The sequence below is a fragment of the Vulpes vulpes genome, chromosome 1, assembly GCF_048418805.1.
Source record: "Vulpes vulpes isolate BD-2025 chromosome 1, VulVul3, whole genome shotgun sequence".
In the NCBI taxonomy this organism is placed as follows: Eukaryota; Metazoa; Chordata; class Mammalia; order Carnivora; family Canidae; genus Vulpes; species Vulpes vulpes.
In genome coordinates, this window is record NC_132780.1 from 72,522,209 (window position 1) to 72,539,485 (window position 17,277).

The 17,277-nt window shown below is 48.7% G+C and overlaps 1 protein-coding gene across 3 annotated transcripts in view; it reads right to left on the minus strand.

The window, feature by feature from the left end:
* IGF2R (insulin like growth factor 2 receptor) overlaps window positions 1-17,277 on the minus strand; it is a 99,950-nt gene that overhangs the window by 59,395 nt on the left and 23,278 nt on the right. Inside the window, exons 1-6 of one of the 3 annotated variants that reach the window (XM_072766805.1) lie at window positions 16,389-16,657; window positions 12,390-12,478; window positions 11,721-11,842; window positions 10,028-10,126; window positions 4,239-4,371; window positions 1,104-1,233 (exon numbers count right to left, since the gene is read on the minus strand). Coding sequence is in view for 1 of the 3 variants with exons in the window: in XM_072766793.1 (XP_072622894.1) it covers window positions 1,104-1,233; window positions 4,239-4,371; window positions 10,028-10,126; window positions 11,721-11,842 (484 nt within the window). In the remaining 2 variants the exon portion in view is untranslated. Of the gene's footprint in view, window positions 1-1,103; window positions 1,234-4,238; window positions 4,372-10,027; window positions 10,127-11,720; window positions 11,843-12,389; window positions 12,488-16,388; window positions 16,658-17,277 lie in introns of those variants that run through there. The other 2 variants (XM_072766801.1, XM_072766793.1) reach the window with 2 other exon arrangements.

A 17,277-nucleotide genomic window follows, 5' to 3' on the forward strand; every position in this document is an offset into this window, starting at 1 on the left:
CTCTCACTCAATGCCTGTGTTTTGCAAAGTCCCCTCTCCCCTGTGAGGAGTCACCCATTTGCCACTTAGAACAGTGGGATGGACTGAACTGTATTCCCCTACAATTCACATTCCGAAGCCCTAATCCCTGGTACCTCTGCATATGACTGTATTCGAAGGTTTATACAGAGGTGATGAAGCAAAAATGAGGCCACGGGAGCACAGGGGACAGGGGCATGGAGCTAACCAGAAATGACTGGTGTCCATAATCAGAGGACAGCCCAGGACACAGACACACAGAGAAAAAGACCACATGAGGACACCTCGGGGAAGGTAGCTGTCTACAAATTAGGGAGAAACAGCTCTCCTGACATTTTGGACTCCTAGCCTCCAGAACCAAAAGGAAATAAATTTCTGTGCTGAAGCCAGTCTATGGCACTGTTACGGCAGCCCTGGCAAACTGATACAGACACACATATAGAAACCTCCCAAACATTTTTAAATTTAGGTTATGCTCCAGTGTCTTCTATGGACAGAAGCACCCGCCCTGACACATCACCCGTTCCATGCTAGAACAAGCCACAACAAGGCGTCCACTAAAGCCCCCTGGAATCTAAAGCATGATCTAAGACGTGGTCTGGTGTGACACACTGTAGAAAAACATCCCTCTGATAATTCAAGGTATGAAGGCAGTAGAAGAGCATGTGCCAAAAACACAGCTTATTATAAGAAACAACCTCCCCCCACCCCCTGCTGGAACTAGGGTGCAGGCGGTGCCCCAGTCAGAAGGCACACCAGCAAACTGCCCCTCCAGGATGGTGTTCTCCAAGAACAGAGGACTAGGGAGATGGTGTTCTCCAAGAACAGAACTAAGGACACAAAAGCAACTTCATGAGTGACACGGAAAATACCAGAACACACCATAAGGTAGCGGTTATTTCATGAACTGAACACACGTATACATACGGTTGCATCGCAATATACATTTTTTGGGGGGGGGCTATAAAGACAAATGATTAGAAAATCAACAAGCAAAGTGGCCTATGTGACCAGCAGCAATGACTCATGATGTCACAAGCATCGGCAAGGTCTGCTCAGGCAGCACACAGCAAGTGCAGACTCACCTGTCCGTGCTCAGGAGCTTCAGTCCTCCCTTGGGCTGGCCGACGTCAAACGCCTGCTCCCCTCTCACCAGGCAGGCAGCAGTGCCGGGGGGGCAGCCACGCAACTGTAGACTTGAGTCCCGTAGTGAGTCTATAAAACATCGATCAGACTGGACATCAGGGCTGCTAATCAATCACACTTAACCTAAGGCACAGAAGTCCCTTTAAAACAATTACTGAATTTTTGAAGGTCCTCAAAATAACACAAAGTAGCAGAAGTTTGGAAACAAACAGGAGCTAGGACTCAGCCCCATTCTAAGAGAGGCCCTGGGCACACCATGACCTCTTCAGATGCATGAAGTGAGAACAGCACTGCCTGCCCTGCAGAGCTGCTGGGAAGTGAAGGCAAGACTAGAAAGCACTTGGTTTGCACTGGTAGGGAAGAGGTGCCTGAGAGACAGGGACTATTATTGATATGCCTGGTGGCTCAGATTTTTAAGTGTCTGCCTTCAGCTTAGGTCATGATCTCAGGGTCCTGGGATGGAGCCTCCCATCAGGCTCCCTGCTCAGCAGGGAGTCTTTCTCTCTCTCTCTCCCTCTCTCTCTATGCCCCCAACCCCTCCCCCCCCCACACACACACACTCGTGCTCTCTTTCTCCCTCTCTCAAATGAATAAAATCTTTGGAAAAAAAAAAGAAATAAAAAAGAAACAGGGACTATAATGTAATTTGTACTCAAGGAATGCCGGTACCCCCTTTCCTAAAGATACACTAACCTGAGCATAATCCCCTTCTCCAAACTATAAACCAACTAGAAGATGTAGGTACTCCATGGATTGGTGGGAAAATGAGGAAATTCATGGAAAGAACCTAGAGACCGCTCTGGGTTGAAATCTCTTAACACCACCACTTGCTATCTCTGTAACTTTGCTCTAATTATACAGCTATAGAATTCGGGGTGCATCCCCCCGCCCAAGGTCTGGGGAAGGACATCTAGATGTGCCTAGAACAATGCCCAGACTTCAGATGACTCGTGGCTTTGCTTGCACCATGGCTGGCATCTACCACGGTAGAGGGTTTACTGGTTTTACCAGGCATGTGCCACCCAACTATAAGCTCCATCCAGGGCTGTGACTCAGTGCCCAGCACGTGATAGGAGCTCAAAAAATATTTCCCCCATGAATGAGTAAATATGGCCCAGCCCGGTCTATAACAAAAGCCTCATCAATCAGAGGGGGAGGGTTGCCATATCTTCTCGTTTGACAGGAGGCGGCACCAGTTGATGAAAAGGAAAGTGCCCCCCTGCAGTGGTCAAGGCTGTACTTCAAATCTTCACAAGGATGAGTGGGTTTAGTCCATACTGAGTACCTGCTGTGCCGCTTGCCCCCACAGCATTAGTTTACTAAAGGCAAAAATAGGAGACAAGAAAGAACCCTGAGTGTGCAGAGTTAGGCATACAGCAGCAAACCCACAGCTGCTTGTGAGGTTCTCAGGGTCACTGTCAAACAGGGTCTGAGGCCTAAGACAACTTCCTGGGGATGGAGAATGTCTAGACAAAAACTAGTATATTAACTTTATTTAACTTCAAACTCTTAAATTTAAAAAATTACTGTGAGTCAAAATCACTAAAGTTCAATCCAAACTGCCAGTAATCAGAATAACAAAAAAACTTGTATAAGAGTATCTCCACCAGGGACACCTGGAATCAAAATGTCGGGCAAAGAGAACTCAGCAGTTGAGCGTCTGCCTTCAGCTCAGGGCATGATCCTGGAGTCCCAGAATCGAGTCCCACATCAGGCTCCTTTCATGGAGCCTGCTTCTCCCTCTGCCTATGTCTCTGCCTCTCTCTCTCTCATGAATAAACAAATAAATAAAATCTTAAAAAAAAAAAAAGAATATCTCCACCAATTTCAGACAATCTTCAAAATGATTTAAAAAAAAAAAAAACAGGAATCTAAAGGTTTCCTAAACTAAAATGAATCCAATAATCTGCAAGATTCTTCAGCTTTATAATTCAATTTGAGCTATGGACCCACTTAAGACACAGACTTTGTCTCCCCGCTTTTTTCCAAAAGAACATTAAAAGCTGTCCTTGGAGAAAAAAAGAATGATGCAAAGAGCTGACACACACACAAAAAAATCTAAGATTATCACTGGTCACTTTTACTGAACCACGTATGTCGTATACTCACGTTTTAAAACTGTTAAGAAATAATCAAAATGGTACACAACGTACTTGTACAATTCAAAGAATCACTGTAAACTCCTGTACCTACCACCCAGCCACACCCTCCTGTACTGAGTTTATTTTTAGTGTTTTTTCCAAACTTTCCTAAGGCCAAAGTTCCATGTACTATGTGAGAAACAGGAACATAAAGAAAACACTAAAAATGATCTTTTTATTTGCTAATTACCAGCAAGATTGACTTGTGACACAACTGCTGCTAGAGTAATGGAAAGTCTTGGCCTACGGGACTAACAACCCCTAGCCCTGAAAAAACACATAAAGCTAGGTTCTAGAAAGTTCTGACAGAACAGAGACTTGGTAAAATTCCTTAGGGCTCTATTTAGATAAAGATCATTTACAGTCTTCAGTTCATTTAGCAAAGACACCCAAGCTTCTCCCACCACTTCTAGCACCTAAGGAGAATGCCAGGCAAGAAGTTGGCTTAGGCCAAAATACGCAACACAACCAAGTTCCCAAGGTCCCTCGACCATTCTTCTCTCCCTTTCGCAGGCAGGCCTGCAACTCAAAGCCCACAGACATAAGTTACACAACGCCCGGCTTCTAAGCCATCCTCCTCACGGCCCCTCCCTGGAAGGCTGACTCAGCATGCTGTGGCAGGTCTGGGGCGCCCAGCACACCCACCGGGTTCATTCTCCCACCATCTCACTGGAAGTCAGTTACCTGAGAATCCTGGAATCAAAATGTCTGGCAAAGAGAACTCACTGAAATGGACCAACAGACTACATAAAATCTGCACTGGAACCAAAACTGACTGGGCGCTGAGGGGTGGGGTTATGCACAAAGAGTATCTTCCTGCCTCCTTAGAGCACCTACTCAGGGACATGGATATCCAAATGGAATAACAGTGGAAAGGCAAAGATACTAAAGCCTTCTAAAGAAATCCTTCACCACCACCACTGCCAAACCTACCTATGTCTCTACAAACGTTGATGAACAGAGAAGTGTCCGGGTCAGAGTCATCCACCAAGTAACCCCCACTAATCTTGATCAGTGGATTTAAATCATGCTTCTTGAGCTCTCCATCAAATGCATAGCATGGCACCTAGAAGAGAAGAGAAAAAGTGAGTCTTCAATATGCACCTCCTTGGGCTACCAGCTCGGCAGAGCCTCTGACCAATGTCATCTAACACCAGTCTTCACTGCTTAGGGGAGGCCATGAGATCACCCGGAGACAAAAGAAACAAAGCAAAGGCCATTGAGAGCTTCAGCTGCTCTGCATTTAGCACCACCATCTTTCCCTCCCTTCTGTCCCATCTCCACTGGCATGCTATAGTAACTGCCAGCTTACAGATGTCCTCCCTCCCCTCTACACTGCCCATGGCCCTCATGCCAGAAATCTGCCATTTACAGTGAAATTACTTGACTGGTTCCTCCTCATCCACCCCCCTTCCTTCTCTTCCATTCTCTCCTGCACGTGGGCATGGGAGGTTGCTGTTCCCACCACACCAAAACCACTCCCACCACATCACCACTGACCACCTGATGTCAGACCTGATGTGCATTCTCAGCCTCCCCCTGGCCTTGCTCACAGCGGCATTCAAATGCCACTGGCCCTTCCCTACCACCCATCCCAGTTCTTCCCTTTGCTGCCTGGTCCCCTAGAGACTCCTGGTTTCCTTCCACCTGCTGGCTGCTCCTTCTCATCCTCCTGGGAACGTTCCTCATCTCCCTTCTAACTCTTAATGCAGAGGCAGGCACTCCACACCTGACTTCTCAGGCCATTTCCCTGTCTACACCCATCCCCCTAGTGATGTCCTGCATGGCATTTGACAGCAACCAATGATTCCCAAATGTATGTCTCTTGCCCAACTCCAGACTTCCTAGCCAACCACAGTAGATCTTGTTTATCAGCAGACTCTGGAGACAGGATGCTTGGATCCAAACTCTGGTTGCTGACACTTAACATGACCATGAGCCAATCTGACCTCTGTGCCTCTGCTTCCCCATGTGTCAAATGGAAATAACAGTCATAGCTCAGAGGGTTGTTGTAAGGACTCAATGAGTTAATGTCTGTAAAGTTCTGGGTGCAGTTCCCATCAAGCCCACATAACTGTTGTTACTGTTATTTCCCATTATCACTTACATACCCAAAAGCATCTTAAATTTAACATTTAAAGCACTGGGTGTTACATGCAACTGATGAATCACTAAATTCTACCCCTGAAACTAATAATACACTATATGTTAACTAAATTGAATAAAATATAAAAAATTCTACCCTTGAAACTAATAATATATTTTATGTTAACTAATATTGAATAAAAATTAAAAAATAAGTAATAAACCAAAAAATAATAATTAAAAAAATAAATGGGCCTTTGATTTCTCCCCTAAAACCTATTCTTACTCCAGGGTTCTCCATCTCAGCATTCAGCCGGCTGCTCAAGCTAAAACCTTAAGATCACCCTAGACCCTAACATTCTACCTTCCAAACCATCAGCAAGTCCTGTCAGTTCTGAATCCTTGATCAACAGACGGTCTCTGACCTACAGTGCTTCACCTTATGGTTCTTCAACTTTGCAATGGCATGAAAGCGATATGCATTCAGTAGAAACCATACTTGGAATTTTGAATTTGAGCCTTGTCTCCAGGCTGATGATATGCAGGTGGACCCTGTCTCTGATTCTGGGCAGCAGCGGCTCCATCAGTGGGCGACCACAGGGGTAAACAGCACACTGACAACGATTCTGCACCCATACTACATTCAATAAATTACATCAGATGTTCAACACTTTACTACAGAATAGGCTTTGTGCTAGATGATTCTGCCCAACTAGAGGCTAATGTAAGTGTCCTGAGCATGTTCAAGGCGGGCCAGGCTATGCTGCGATGTTCCTTCATAGCACTGATGTGTATTTCCAGGCACTGCCATTTGCTGACTTGTCAGCTTCCTCCCACGAGTGGGTAAGCTCCCTGAAGACAGGGACTTAGTCACTCCTGTAGTCCCAAGCAAGGGGCTTAGGATAATGCCTAGAACCTCACAGGGGTGCCTCAAACACCTGTTTAGTAACACATGAAGACAAGTTCCCCCTCTGGTCATCTAATCCAGCCCTTACTGGATTCCAACTTATGATCTCTCAGCTCTATGAACTGACATTGTCCTCTCATTTTTAAAATTTCAAGGAACCCATCACAGTTGGAAGAGCCTATGCTTTACAAAGTCTATTTCTGAAGGCAAAGCAGTCAAGTCCAGAGATGTGCTCAAGAATAAAACAGACCCTGCTCATGTGGTTAACACCACCTACTGCTATGTCTTTAGGGAAACATCCCTTTAAATCTTATTTCCAAAATAATACACTATCATTTTAATCACCCTGCCAGAGGGTATCCCAAACTTCATGTTCTCAGCAATCATTTCAAACTAATTTGTTTCATCACTAAGGATGATTTTCCTAAAATTTTGTCTGTTAGACTGAAGCTATTCACAGGCAGATCTAAATATATAACAAAAGTTAACTGCTTACTATTTAGCTAACAAGTTTTTCTTAGAAAGATGCTATCAAATCTGCAGGAATGCTCTGACCTACTAACCCTTTTCCGCAGTCTGGTTCTCAGCGATTTCACAGTGATCTAATGGATCGAGTCAACCGGCACCTCCTCCCGGCCCCAGGGGACTCATGAACTCATTTCAACCAGACCCTTAAAGCAATCTCTCCCAACATCCACAGCGGATCAGTGGTCCCGAGGATGACGGAAGAGGCTGGCGTCTATCCCAGGGCGGGGGGTGCACAGGCACACAAAGCCAGCAAGGTCAGAAAGCCAGGCACCAAGCCTAACACTGCATCCTGCAGAAAAGCAACCAAAATTAAAGGTATTACTGCAGACTGGGACCAGGTTCCAATGTCCTGCAAATGTAAAGTCTGCCATCATCACACAGAAACATCAACTCCAGCAGGGAGCGACCTGACCCGGGTGGCGTGTGGGACACAATGCAAGGAGCAAGTCTCTAGCTACAAGACCAAGGCCTCTGAGAGGAGGGAGCAGGCTGGGAAGGAAAGCCGGGACCACGTGTGAAAGAGCTCGTAGTTCTAAACTAGCTCGATTTCACCAAAAGACTTAAAGAGATTCCAGTAAGCAAGGTCCACAGACCCCCCACTCGAGGCAGTTTTAGCAACTTCTGGCCGGCTCTCTCCTCCAGGAAGGAACAGAAGACACGCCTAACACAGCACCCCACAGAATTGGAGCATGCATCGGAAAAACAGTCAAGGCTCCTGGGGAAAGTCCTCCCCACTTCCTGCTCCACTGAGTAGAGCAATGGAGACATTCATAAGAGCAGGAATGTAGCCGCCGGGGAAGGAGGTCGTTTGCCAGCTTCACACACCACACAGTGAATCAACCTAGTTAGTGCTGTACGTATATTAACTGTATTTATGTAACTCTGGTAAGAACACTAGCATGTCAGTCCTGAATTTTCTGTGTTCCCCAGAGCACTACGGTAAGGGGACGTATGTCCAAAATATTTTAGAGAAATTATTATCTTAAAAAACAAAAACAAAAAACACACACAACAACAACCCTACCAGAATCAACTAAACAAGCATTATACGGGCAGTCTGTAAAGGCAGCGTCTGGAACCATCACGAGCTTTGCCCGCCCAATTACTCTAAATCGGACAAAACCACTGACAACAGAAATGAGGTGCAGAAATCAAGACTCTAGGGACACTAAACCAAATCTGGGTTTCTTTATTTTTTTTTTTTTCTAACATAAAACATTTACTACAGTTTTTGAAGTGCTACCAGAGCCTGCGAGGTGTAACGATGTAACCAAATCTTGCTGAAGACAGACAAGAGGAAATCTGCTCCCTCTCGATCTGCTGGGGGTGCCGGGCGGCTGTTCAGCAGCAACCACGCTCTCCGGCTCCTCCCGGCTCAATTTCTCTGTCCCTGAGGCAGAACGGACCCAGGTCGTGAGCGAGGACTTGCCTTCTGTGGCCTCAGTCTGTGGGTTATCCAAAAGCAAGAGCCCTCTCCAACTTTAATGAAAATCCTACTTCTGAGCCCACGACAGGCCCTCAATAAATGAAAACTGCAGGAATAAAGAGCCCCGGTTGCCCCGCAGACCTAAAGGGAGTATCCCTGAGAACAAAGCACACATTTCTTGTGCATCTTTAGGTCAGCTTCGAAGAGAAATTAAATGTCACTGTTTTGAGAAAACACACAGACCATCTCTCTCGCCTCATATACCAAAAACTGATTTAGAGCAAGAGGCCCCTGTTCACTTCCCTCCAAAGAGCAACAAAGTAAATTAGTTTAGGCTCTGTGAGTCACACAGGTCTCTCTTGTTGCTGTTCTTTGCTTTTTTCACAATCCTGTAAAAATGTAAAAAGTGTTCTTAGTTCTAGGGCTGTACAAACATGGGCAAGGGGCAGGCTGTGGCCCAGGGGCTGTAGTCTGTGACTTCTGACCTCCAACACAAAGAAAGAGAAAACAAGTAACTATTTGTGGATTTATTTTGCAAAGCAATATCCACCCCCCAGGTAGTGGGAGACACAACTGTCAGTTCAGCAAAGCAGCAAGGCAACGGGACGCTCAGTCCAAACAGGAAAAATGGGTTTCACTACCGAGCTGGAGAACCAGAGCCCAGGAGGACATCTGTGGGGCACGGAGAGGTCTGAGGTCCCACAGGAGACCTGGAAGCACACCCCTCCGTGGTTCTCAGATGCTTTTCCTGCTACTAACCATATACCAGGAGACTCATTAACCGAAGTGTTAAAATTCAAGGTCTCATTTGACACTGTCACCTCCAGATCGGTGTCATCGTATATTATACCTTCACCCTTTCCACACTTGAAACTTCTTTCTCACTGAATGTTCCTTATGCTCTTTTCCGGGAGGCAACATTTTGCCTCTTCTACTCCCGTATCAAACTGCCACATTTGAAAAACCACTGATCATTTATTATTTATAACTTAATTTAGCTTTATTTTTTAAAAACAAACTCCTCCCTTTTTACCCTTCTTAAATGACATCGTATTGGGCCATCAGTGAAAATAACGGATTGCTCCCATTTTCAGTTCCTAGATCCTAAAAGAGTCTTTGAAATCAACCCTTCAGAACATAAAACTAATGGAGTGATGTGAGAATAACCAACCCATAAAGCCTGTCGTCTAAGCCAGCACAGAAAACCACTTTCAGACCTGAGGTGGTGAGAGGGGAAACGCCATACAGCGGAGCCAACCTCAGAGGCCCTGGGCCCGGGGAGAGGATGGTTCATTAATCACCAAAGATGACTTGACCAAACACCAGGAAAAGAGTAGAAGGAATTCCAGGAGACATCTAGTCTCCAAGGTGAACAGCAAAGAACTGAATGGCTTAGGGACACCTGGCCTAGACTCACAATGCATCCAGAAGCCACTCCAAGGCCGAGGAGATGGGTGCCAGTACGGAGAGTGAATAATATAAACACAAGCTCAACCATGTCAGCCACTGGGTTGCACAGCACCAGAAACCAAGAACTAACTGAGTAGACAGTGAGCCAGTCTACATCCAATCACATCCTGTGATTTTAAATGCCCTGTCCTAAAAATAAAAACCACCCAGCCACATTTTAACAATTATATCACATGGTATCTCTACTCAAATGGAATTTGAAAACTAAAAAAGATTTTCACCCCAACAGGTTTGGGCCAGGATTTCAATTCTTAAGGGTCTCAGAATGTCCTTTATAAAGCACATGACTTTGAGTCCCCTTGTTACCTCTTTTTTAGCTTTAAATGTGTCTTTCTTGCAGGCAGCAGTAGTCCTCCACTCGAAGTAATGCACACAGTCTGTTGCAGTTACAAATTCAGGAGTTCCCTATTTAAAAAAAATTAAAAATAAGTTACCATACTGCATATTGTAAGGGTTCCCCCCTCCCTTTAAAGTTAGAAACAGCAAGGGCTAATGAAAATTTTAAAAGCAGCAAGAAGAAGGGGGAGGAGGGAGGACACCAACTGTTTTAGTTAATCAAGGTCATCAAGAAGTTCCCAAACCCAGAAATTATGAGACAAAAGCTTCGTGAAATCACGTTGGAATTTTGGTATAACTGGTCCAAAGCTGTTCTACTGCCCCAACTATGCAAGCACAGTAAACTCATGGGATGCAATCCTCGGAGCCCTTCCACTCTCAAACTCCAAATGTTCTCTTAACCAAATGCCAACAAAATCAAAGCCAGAAAATGTGACCTCATACTTCCTGTAAGCTGAGGACGGAGGCCCATCTGGACCCGACCGAGTTCACACACCAGCCTCGCTTTAGACACCCCCACACTCAAGGGAAGCCCCTCCACACAGACTGCAACCCGGGTCGACTCCAAAATGGTCAACCACAGCGCTGCCGGGTGATTGATACGTGACACTGAATTTACCTCCACACTCCCGTGTGCAAATCTAGGGGGTTCTTTGCAATTCTGGCTCTTGTGTGATGAATACAGAATTCTTGAAGGAAATCAGTTAAAATTAAAGCAGCAGCTAGCTTACTCTGTAACACAGACCTCCATATTTCATACCACTACAAACAGATCGTTTTCTAAGGTTTCAACATAGACAAGAGTGTATCTGACAGGCTGGTCCAAAATTAACAATTTTAAGTTCTATTTTTAAAGTTCTTCAGAGGAGACAGAATGGGCCTGAAGATGCCACAGTCACAGCACCAAATTCTAAAAAGATACTTTAAAGCAATCTGGTAGCCCACACGAGCTCACTCAACCTTATTTTTCTAAACACTTGGGTTCTTACTCTGATTAGAGAACATTCACAGGATCTGTATGTAAATTGCTTCTCCTAAAAGCTAGCAATTATTTACTGAAAGTCCCTTTCTAAATACCAGAGATTAAAACCAACAACTCACATGCAATATGGACGAGTAAGAACAAACAACATGCTTTAAGTAATGATGCCCTCTTGCAACTGCTCCAAAGCTGTTGCACTCAAAAAAGGTATGATTAGGGGCCATTACCTACTGGCCAAGACTTCTCCTAGATAGATGTTGGTCTCTCCAATTTAATATAAACGAGGAAACAAAAACAATTTTTTAAAAAAATAAATGCATTGCCCTAAAAACTACCAAGATAAAAATGCTAAGAAAAGAAGTTTTAAAAAGAAAAAAAAAAATAGGCCTACAATGTAAACACTCAACAGTGTTTTGAATTTAAACACACTAATCACCTTGAATTGTAGTTTTATACAGGATGTAGGTCAAGTTTCACTTAAAAGTTGTAACTATGGGGTAGGGTTTGTTTACATATTGGTTCGTAATGGTGATGGTGTTTTGGTTGCTGGTTTGATGGTTCTGTTTGTGTTTTTAACTTTGCTCACTTATTCTTCCTGGAAAAACACTATAGCAAGAATGCCTAACAGGCAAACATTTTTAACAAAAGGAACATTATATAAAGTACTTGCTGTGGACTCACCAAGGTTTTCCCACATAAGAAGGTGATGCTACTTTGGATTTTGTGACTTGGGTTTTGCTTACAACTCTGTGTTGTGCTGAATTCCAGCAGGGATCTGGTTGCAGTTTTTGAAGAAAAATCACCTATTTGGAAAGGAAAAGCATGAACCAGTGATAAAACATTCATAACCATAAAGCCATCTCCAAGCATAAGCAAATTAAAAGTGGTACATAATTCATCTAAAGCTTATAAGCTTACAAACTGTCCCTTCCCCAGAATTCTCATCTGATGAACAACATCTCCATCCACCCAGTTGCTTTTCAAGCCCCAAATACATTACATGTGAGTCTTATCTTTCTCTCATCTACCACATTCAATAAATCAGAAAGTTCTAATGGTTTTACCTCCATGTCAAATCCATCCACATCTCTCCACCTCTACTACTGCTACTACTAAAACCACTATTACCTCTCATCTATACTCTGGTGATAGCGTAGGATCGGTCCCCTTGGCTCCACTCTTGTCCCTCACCATCACCCCCCAACCCAATCTATACCTCAACCAATGTGACCTTTGAAAACACAAATCAGAATATTTAACTCAACTGCTGAAGTTCAATGACTTCCTATCATACAGGCTATAAAATCAAAATTCTTAAGAATGGCACGAGGGTGATTACGGCACCCTTACCATTTGCCTGGTATGTCACCGTAGGTAACGGAAGTATAATATGTCTACATCACATCAATATAGTGATCGTTGGTATAGGAACAGATAAACTGAAAGCAGATTAGAACAGAGGCACAGAGATATAATGTGTGAATCAAATCTTACTATATGACAGTAACAGATCAGAGGGCAAAAAAGAGACTACTCAATAAAAGGAACTGACAACAAAATGACAACCTATATGAAAAAGAAATAAAAATTGGATCCTTCCCTACCTATCACTATATGTGAAAATCAACTCTAAAACAATTAAAGACATACAAATCAAACTTTAGAACTTTCTTCAGAAAATAGTGTATCTTTCATACCTTAATGTAGAAAAATATTTAAGACTTAAAAACCATTAACTCCAAAATTATCAGTATATTTGACTTCCTAAATCTAAAAGTTTACATTCTTTAAAAAAATAGCTTAAGAAAAACAAAAACTAATTATAAGCTGGGAGATATACAGAGCTGGCAAAGAACTGGCACCAAGAATATAGACACTTACACACAAAAGAATAATTAAAAACGTTTTTATATTACTAGAAAGTGAAACAAAATGATCTCTGAACTGAAGGAACACACACACACACACAAAATGAAGAGATAAGGGAAAACCCACCAACTAGTCATGTCTCGGTGAATTTTAATATCAAAGCCAAAGAGAAAATTCTAAGGCTTCTAGCGAGATAGAACAGTCACACGCAATAGATAACTCAATATAAAATGGATAAGATGCCACCAAAGGGAAGAAAGATATGTCAGTAAATATATGAAGTGATAGATGTTCAACACTACTGGTAATCAAGGAATTGCACACCGAGACCACATGACATACCAATTACAACCATTCCACGGACACAAGTTAAATACCAAGTGTTGGAGGAGAAATGGTCTAGCTCTCCTTTGTTGCTTCAGCATGGCATTAGGTCCTAAAATTGAACTTTCATGTACCTCGTGGGCTACATATTCAAGTCTCAGGTATACACACAAAAGAAGACCATATGCATGTGTACATACATATATGCAATACGCATACATACACACATACACATGATTCTATAAATGTACCCATATATGTGGTTTTACATACAAAAATCATAAATGTAAAAAGCAAGAAACACATGAAGCATGAGCAAAAAACCTGGAAACAACTCAAATGCCCATCAGTAGAAGGGTGGACAACCTACCTTTGGGAGCGCCAACACAACATTATATCAGAGTTCACAGGAGCAAACCACAGTGACAGGTAACAACATGGTGGATCTTTAGCAACATGATATTGCTGTTAACCACTCTAGGGCCCAGAAAATCACACATAGCATGTGCACACATTTTCTATAAAGATAAAAAAAAAATCACACACACGCAGACTTTTGAGAAAGAGACAAAGAAAGGGAAGAAAAATTTAAACACAGGCTAAGGATGGGGGAGACACACAGATCCTGGCTATTCCCAGATTACTAGGTTCATCAGGGACGGGGCTCATTACGTCGCCCAGAACAGCCAGTGGAGAAAACAGGAAAAGGTTAGTCCACGGACCAGTTAGGACTGTATCACGAGCCGATACAACGGTCCAATTCGATACAAACACCTGAGATCTTTTTTTTTTTTTTTTCCAAGAAAGAAAGAGGAGGAGGAGGAGGGGTCAAAATCAAGGCGCCAGCGGAGAGGGAGTCACGGGTCCGGAGCTGCCCCCGCAGCACCAGGCTCACCGCCCACTGGCTCTTTCTCCCGACTGCCCGCCCGCCACTGCGCAAAGGTCTGCCCGAATCGCTCGCCCTAAAACTCCCGAGATCTATCCGGAAATCCCTTTGTCGGCCGGGAGCGCAGCAGCCCCGCAGGCTCCGGGACCGAGGACAGCGCCCGCGGACAGCGCCGTGGCCCCGCCCACAGGGGGCGTGGCGGGGCCGGGGGCGGGGCCGGGGGCGGGGCCTCCACGCGCGCCCGCAGCGCCGCGCTCCGGGAGCCGCGGAGGGCGGGCGAGGCGGCAGGAGGCGGCAGGAGGCGGCAGGAGGCGGCAGGAGGCGGCACGCGCCGCGGCCAGAAGGGGGCGCCCACAGGCCGCGCCCCCCGCCGTGAAGACCCTCCCCCACGCCCCCGCCTCCCGCCCCCGCCCCCGCCCCCCACGCGGCGGCCCCTGCCGGCCCGTGCCGGTGCCCAGAGCTCCCGGGGCTCCTCGTAACAGCTGGGCCCGCCCGACAAGGAACCGCGGAGGGCCCTGGCCTCGGGCGGGCGGGATCCAGCCGACCTCCGCCGCCGCGGCACGGGGCACCGGCATCCGCAGGCGCCGGCCCGCACCAGCACCGCAGCCGCCTGCCCGCCTCGCCGTCTTGCTCTGCCCGCTCCGCCCGGCGGCCGGCCCGGGCCCGGGGAGAGGCCGCAGCGGACCGCGGCAGACAACCGCGGCCACCGGCCAGCCTGGCCGTCCTCCCCGGGCGAGCGCCGGGCGAGGACTGCGGGGCCGCGGCCAGCACGCCAGGCCCACGGCCAGCCCCCGAGGACGGCGCCAAATGGGCTGGGCCGCGCTCGCCGGGCCCGCCAGACCGCGCCGGGTCCTCCAGACCGCGCGCCGGGCCCGCCAGACCACGCTCTCCAGGCCGGGCCCGCCAGACCAGGCCGCACTGGCGCGGCCCCACCAGACCAGACCGCGCAGGGCCCTCCAGGCCGCGCTCTCCAGGCCGGGTCCTGCAGACCAGGCTGCGCGCGCCGGGCCCGCCGGACCGCGGGCTCCCGGCCGGGCCCGCCAGACCAGGCCGCGCTCGCCCAGGCCCGCCAGGCCCGCCAGGCCCGCCAGGCCCGCCAGGCCGCGCCGGGTCCTCCAGACCGCGCTCTCCAGGCCGGGTCCGCCCGACCGCGCCGGGTCCGCCCGACCGCGCGCCGGGCCCGCCCGACCGCGCGCCGGGTCCTCCAGGCCGCGCGCCGGGCCCGCCGGACCGCGCCAGGCCCGCCAGACCGCGCGCCCCCGGTCCTCCAGACCGCGCTCTCCAAGCCGGGTCCGCCAGGCCAGGCCGCGCTCGCTGGGCCCGCCAGACCAGGCCGCGCTCGCCGGGCCCGCCAGACCGCGCCGGGTCCTCCGGGCCGCGCCGGGCCGCGCGCGCCAGGTCCTCCAGACCCCGGTCTCCAGGCCGGGTCCTGCAAACCCCGCCGCGCGCGCCAGGCCCACCAGACGGCGCTCTCCAGGCCGGGTCCGCCAGACCAGGCCGCGCTCTCCAGGCCAGGCCGCGCCGGGTCCTACAGACCCTGCGCACCAGGCCCGCCAGGCCACGCTCACCAGGGCCCGCCAGACCGCGCCGGGTCCTCCAGTCCGCGCTCTCCAGGCCAGGTCCGCCCGACCCGGCCGAGCTCGCCCGGGCCCACCAGACCAGACCGCGTTGGCGGGGCCCCACCAGACTAGACCGCGCCGGGTCCTCCAGGCCGCGCTCTCCAGGCCGGGTCCTCCAGACCAGGCTGCGCGCGCCGGGCCCGCCAGACCGCGGGCTCCCGGCCGGGCCCGCCAGACCAGGCCGCGCTCGCCTGGGCCCGCCAGACCAAACCGCGCTTGCCGGGCCCGCCAGGCCGTGGCGAGTCTGCCAGACCTCGGTCTCCAGGCCAGGTCCGCCAGACCGCACCGGGTGCACCAGACCACGCGCTGGGCCCGCCAGACAGCGCTCTCCAGGCCGGGCCCTCCAGGCCGCGCTCACCCGGGCCCGCCAGACCAGGCTGCACTCACCCGGACCCGCCAGACCCGGCCACGCTCCACAGGCCAGGCCGCGCCCGGTCCTCCCGACCCTGCGCACCAGGGGGCCCACCAGGCCACACTCGCCCGTACCCGCCAGACCCGGCCACGCTCCACAGGCCAGGCCGCGCCGGGTCCTGCAGACCCTGCGCACCAGGCCCGCCAGGGCGCGCTCGCCCGTACCCGCCAGACCCGGCCACGCTCTACAGGCCAGGCCGCGCAGGGTCCTGCAGACCCTGCGCGCCAGGCCGCACTCACCAGAGCCCGCCAGACCAGGCCACGCTCCAGGCCTACCAGGCCTCGCCTGCAACCCTCGGCGTCCCCGGCCGAGCCCAGCCGAGCTCGCAACTCGGCCTCGCTGAGGCTGCAAGCCCTGGCGATCCCGACTTCGCAGGCAGCCTCAGGGCCCACCGTGCGGCCACCGGGCCTCCCCAACACATCGCTCAGAGCCTGTCAGGCAGGCAGGCAGCCCTCCCCGTGCTAGTCACCAATGTGCTCCAGCAAGGCTTCCCTCTTCCCCACTTCCCTTTCTTTATTGTGTCGTGTCCTTCAACGTGTACTATTCACGTGTTCTTTCACCAAATGAAGAAAAGAATCCTCTCCACCCAATTTTTCCCTCCAGCTGCTGCCTCATTTTTCTGCTCCTCTTTATATTAACACTTTAAAGAGAGAGAGAGAGAGAGAGAGAGAGAGAGAGAGAGAGATTTCTATTCTTGCTACCACCAATTACCCTCCCCAAATACTGCCCCTTGTCCCCTGCACTGGCTGCTCCCCTCAGAGCTACCTGACTCACTCCCTCCACTCCAAGTCTTTGCTTAAATGTCACTTTCTCAGCGATACTTACCCCCTTTAATATTCTTGAACACACACTCCTGAGACCTCCAGCACTCCTGATTTTCCTTCCTTTTCTTTTTTACAGCACTTGTCACATTCTAGCGCACTATCTAGTCACTATTTCAGTCTGTCCCCCACAACACTATTAGTATGTAAGATCCACAAGAAAAGGGATTTTTGTCTGTTTTAGTGCTGAGTGAGTCATTCAAGTATTTGTTATAAATAAATAAATGATTAAATGTTGGCTGTTTCAAAATATAATTTATACATGTATCTTTTAAGATGTGACTTAACCAAGTGAATCAGAATACAA